Source organism: Diadema antillarum, unplaced genomic scaffold (genome assembly GCF_040938485.1).
Source record: "Diadema antillarum isolate AM-2024a unplaced genomic scaffold, OU_Dant_1.0 seq00000510_RagTag, whole genome shotgun sequence".
NCBI classification, from domain to species: domain Eukaryota; kingdom Metazoa; phylum Echinodermata; class Echinoidea; order Diadematoida; family Diadematidae; genus Diadema; species Diadema antillarum.
The window spans coordinates 594627-599633 of NW_027271464.1; the positions used below are offsets into that span (position 1 = coordinate 594627).

The 5007-nt window shown below is 39.8% G+C and overlaps 1 protein-coding gene across 1 annotated transcript; it reads right to left on the reverse strand.

Annotated features, from left to right (window-relative positions):
• Nucleotides 1-1656: 1656 nt before the first annotated feature.
• LOC139734094 (complex I intermediate-associated protein 30, mitochondrial-like) lies at nucleotides 1657-5007 on the reverse strand. Its single transcript, XM_071644908.1, has 3 exons — nucleotides 4403-5007; nucleotides 3745-3930; nucleotides 1657-1937 (listed from the first exon to the last, which is right to left on the reverse strand). The coding sequence occupies exons 1-3, from the start codon at nucleotides 4868-4870 to the stop codon at nucleotides 1737-1739; spliced, it is 855 nt and encodes a 284-aa protein (XP_071501009.1). The 5' UTR covers nucleotides 4871-5007; the 3' UTR covers nucleotides 1657-1736.

The following is a 5007-nucleotide window of genomic DNA, read 5'->3' on the forward strand; positions in this document are numbered from 1 at the left end:
ACGGACACACGGACACACACACGTACGGAGCCCGTTTCATAGTCCCCTGCTCGAACTCGTTCGGCGGGGACAATAAGAGCCATACCAGTATACAGTATGTAAACTCACATCACCACTGCACACTCACACACACACACCATTGCATTTTACACTTTCTTCCTTGCTTAAAGGAGTCCACCTTCATAAACATGTGGATTGAGAGACCGCAGCAATATTAGTAGAACACATTGGTGATAAGTTTGAGGAAAATCGGACAATCCATTCAATAGCTCAGTCACTGCTGGATGAGAAGACTACTACAGTGGATGATGTCATATGCGTAGGACGATATAAAGAAAATATAAAGAAAATTCAACATATTTTCACTTTTCTCGCATAGTAATAGAGCACTTGACTTGCATTTTTCAGAAGGCAGGGGAATAATATTACCCTTAACATGTCAGCAGCAAGTCGAGGGAATAACATTCTGTGGAATTCTCTTTATCATTTTCTGATATTGTTCTACGCATGTGACATCATACACTGCACATAGTACAGCTGTAGTCTTTTCATCCAGCAGTGACAGTGCAGAAACTTCAAAAATACATAACTTTTGGATGAATCGTCTGATTTTCCTCAAACTTTCACTGATGTGTTCTACTGATATTGCTGCATTTTCTCAATCCTTATGTACATGAAGGTGGACTTGTCCTTTAAATTAAATCACCTATCTTCCATAAATAAATCACAGATAAAAGACTGACGTTTGTATTTTCAGAATATCTTTTTATTTCAATAATTTGAACTCATACATTTCCTCACTGTATCAGAAGTATGTGATAGAGAACCTGAAAGTCATTCACTGCCATACAACATACAATGTGATCAAAACTTCTTTTTTTTGGGGGGGGGGGGGGGGAGGGGAGAGGGCAAATTGGAAAGTGATTATTCAGCTTTTGAAGTAACAAATAACATTTTGTGGACCATCCTGAACACTTATTTTGGACCGAGATGATCACTTCTCTCAAGTGGAAGTCTCAGTAGCTTGGATGAGCAGTTAGACTACAAAGAAAATGGAGGACATTTGTAGATGAAAAAGCATACATAACTCTATTATTGTTGACGTCATGAATACCTTTTCAACTTTGTTTCCACAGAGAATATCCTATAGGGATCTCTCACTAGATGGTGTCATATCCACAAAGCTTACAACTTCTGGTATACTAAATTTCTGATGTGGTTACACATTTCCATCTTGGCATGTTCTCGGTGGGTGACTACACTTGCTCATTAATTTGATCCTGTGGTGCTTTGCTGCATTGCAAATTGGAAATTGACTTGTCCTTCTTTTCGTAATTGGCACTACCCTCCTCGCAGTCCTGACATTACACGAAGGCATTCTGAGCAGTTTTCAAGACAAAACCGTTGAATGTATGCTTCATTCATATGGGCAGCTGACATTGTCACGTCCATGTCACACTTGAAAAAACATGCAACATAAATCCAAAATTCGTCGAATCCACATGAAGTCATATGAGTGTTCCTACACCATCATCAGAAGAAGGCTACGGTGAATTCTTCCAAGCCTCCACGCAAGCCCAAATGTCATGCTCAAGATATGAAAACATGGAATTATTCTAAGAGCAGCAGATGGCTTATGAAACACAACTTCCCTCACACGCTCACACTTCCTTGGGTACGACATCATTCCCATACAGGCAAATTGCAAAAATCTCCGCTGGCAGTCCTGTTGCTCATTAGTTGTACATCTCATATGTGTATTGCTCCGTGTGGGTCGCATCAAAGGACACCGATATGGAGTCAATCTCCAGCGCAAACTCCCCGTCAACGGCGTCAGCCATTGTCAGGCCGATGGCAGTGACCGACTCAAGGTCAGGAGGAGTCTGCTTGTCCTGGACACGGCCTTTGCTGGACATGAAGAACTTGGTGAAGGGTATCTGAGGCAGAAAGAAGAGGGACAGGTTGCATATAAATAAACATTTTGATACACAATTACATTTATATTGTAAACTGATACATAACAAGCTCCTTCCAAAACATCTTCTTGCCCCAAAAATTCAAAGTTTCTTTGTATTTCATTGTTTTGCAAACCATGATGTAACAAAAATCTAATGTATCAAAATTCACTAATCCAAAAGAGTTTTTTTTTTTTCACAAGCTTCCACTGCACATTAAATGAGTCTATAGTAATGAACCTCATAGTTGAAACTTAATCATTATTGAGGAGAAGGCTGAAAAAGAAAGAAGAATTATGTCATGGGTCTATAAAATACCAAGTGTTACAAAAACAATTTCCCACTTATTGTTTTTAATACTTCCAAAACTAGATATCAGATAACACTGACATTGATATGAGCAATAGCTAAATAGGGTGCACTTTTGTTGGAGGTACAATTGTAATTCGAAAGTAAAAAATCATAAAAACCACTTTCATTAAATTCATATAGTCATTTTTAAGTTTAAATTATATATAAATTTGTATATAAATTTTTTATATTTAAGTTAGGGCTCAGATTTTGCTCTACTTTCAACCCTCTGTACAAAACTTTAACTTTGCACAGGGGTCAATTGGTGTGTATGAGAGTGTGTGGTTAACACCCAGGCAATGGTCGTGAATAATGGCCACGGTTTGAATGCTCTAATACATATTCATGAGAAATTCCGATATCACAGCTAGTCTTTATTCATCCTTAAATGTAGTGTATGCAAGCACATGGCATGTGCTAGCTTTTTTCACGTGAATGCATTTTACCCTTTACCATGAATTCAGAATAGCAGTGCTCAGGGCAATTCATGAATTATTAATAAAGAATTCATGTGCCTTGGAGCAAGAGACCAGAAGCCTAGTCAGCAGAGCTCTGCAAAAAATGATATTTGTGGTATTCCTGTCTATTGTTAGGGTCATTGTAAGCACACACTGACATGTTTCTGTGTTAAGTTCAATTTTGTGCAGAGGGTTCAAATTTAACAAAAATCTGGAACTTAACTTTAAAATCAATCATGGATATAATGAAACTGATCCATGTTTTCAGAGTCAAATTACCTCTAATAAAATTGTACACTATAATTCAACTATTACTCATATCAATGACAGTGTTCTCTGATATGTAGTTTTCGAGCTATTAAGGATCAAAAGTGGGAAACGTTTTTTGTAACACCTACATGCAGTAGGTGCAACATTTCTGCAAGGGCTCTGTAGAAGTTGGACAAATGCCAAGACTGAAATTTTCGCGTACAGATATTTTCGCGAATTGCTACATGTACTTGGAGGACATTTTCGCGTGTTGTTAATTTCGCGGTTGCGAGGGTCTAACTGAACTTAGTTATTCGCGCGTTGTTATTTTCGCGTGTTGTTATTTCCGTGGTTCAAAGGCGATTCGCGAAATTTGCGAAAATAAAACCACCGCAAAAATTTCAGCTTGTACAGTATTTGAATAATACAAGAGCATCTAAAGTGATCTCTATAAAGAAATTGTCATCTTGGGTCAGATGACTGAAATTATTTGCATACTGCTCATGAATTTGTTCTGTGTTGGATGACTTCCCCTTGTCCCATTTTACTCAAATCTGCACATCCTTATCTCTGCAATGCCACTGAAATCATTCAAGTTTTCTGACGGAGGGAATTTCTCCTTACGGCAGGAGCAAAGGAGTGAATGGAACCTTCTTATGTGGCACAAACTTGGAAGTTTGAGCTAAAGCTTGATATCTTTCTAATGAGACTGGATGAGTCACTTCTCTTACCGAAACATCCTGCCAGTATGGGCCGCCCCTTGTGAACATGAAGTAGCTCCAAACGTCATCATGCGTGTCCGTGAAATAACCCTTGATTATAAGATTCACCATATACGCCCTACCATCGCCCCTGACCCTCATCCGCAACACGTTGAATGGAGACAGATCAAACGAAAGCTTTCTGTTGAAGGACCCCTGCAGCAGACCAAAAAAAAAAATTGATATTTCCAGCAAAGGGCAAACTGAAAGGGAATACAATAATTCCCTCAGCAGACTGCAAAGTATAACAGCAATTTGTGAAATCCACAACATCTAAATACTAGTTCATCTTCCTTGGAAGATGGGGGGGGGGGGGGGCTGATATCACCTGTTAATGTCACTTGCCATCATAATCAAATCCTGTAGCTAATCTGCATCGACTTCTGCGAATAGATATTTACTGAATTACACATTAACTGTACTTTGTATGTACTGTATGACAATCATGTTGTATTCTGACAGGAATATAACTGTACAAATAGAAAATAAACATTTATGAGATAAGAGAAAGAAATGAAAATTTGGGGAATGAATGACATATAGAGGTTTTACACTACATACCTATCAAATTATCACTGTACATCAAATGATATAGAGAGAATGACTCTGACGGGCAGAATCTACTCACATAGACCTGCTTTGATCGAATAGCGCAGTAACCACTTCTCGCAGTTTCTCCGTCACGGGGTACCTCGGTACACAGGTTACCATGGAAGAGCAGTTTGTTGTTCCGGCTGATAGACAGGGCTGCCGTGCTCCTGCCTCCAATATCCTTGTCCGTTTGCACTGTGAAATCGTCCACGCTCTCCGGGCCGCGAAAGTGCCACAGCACTCGATTCTGGTCGAACATGGTATCGAGGTTTGGGCTGCGTAGCTTCGTCATCATCTCCTCCCCCAACATCTTCACATTCCGATTGAAGTACTTGAGTAAACTCTCCCTACGCCGTGTACTTTGGCCATCTCTGCCATCCGAACCTGTGCTGCTCAACCTGCAACACCCAGCACAGACGGGAGGGGTCCTTCCCCAAAGTTCTAGTGTTCTTCTCCCGAATAAGTGTCTGACAAGGGCAGGGCACTTTCGTTGTAGTAGAGCCATGGTGCACAGTTCTAGGTAGATCTCCACATAAATCCTAATCAACAATACCGTGTGCTTGATTAAACTCCTCTGCTCTGGATGATTACAGTGCAGTCATTTGTACATTCAGATTCTATGACATCATGCACTGCTCACCA

What these genes read in the sequence shown, in the direction of transcription:
- LOC139734094 (XM_071644908.1), bottom strand. Translation starts at nt 4,870, where the DNA reads ATGGCTCTACTACAACGAAAGTGCCCTGCCCTTGTCAGACACTTATTC. An exon ending in TTCGATCAAAGCAGGTCTAT is followed by an intron (nt 3,931 to 4,402) that starts GTGAGTAGATTC and finishes GGTCTGCTGCAG; the next exon opens with GGGTCCTTCAACAGAAAGCT. An exon ending in CATACTGGCAGGATGTTTCG is followed by an intron (nt 1,938 to 3,744) that starts GTAAGAGAAGTG and finishes TTTCTGCCTCAG; the next exon opens with ATACCCTTCACCAAGTTCTT.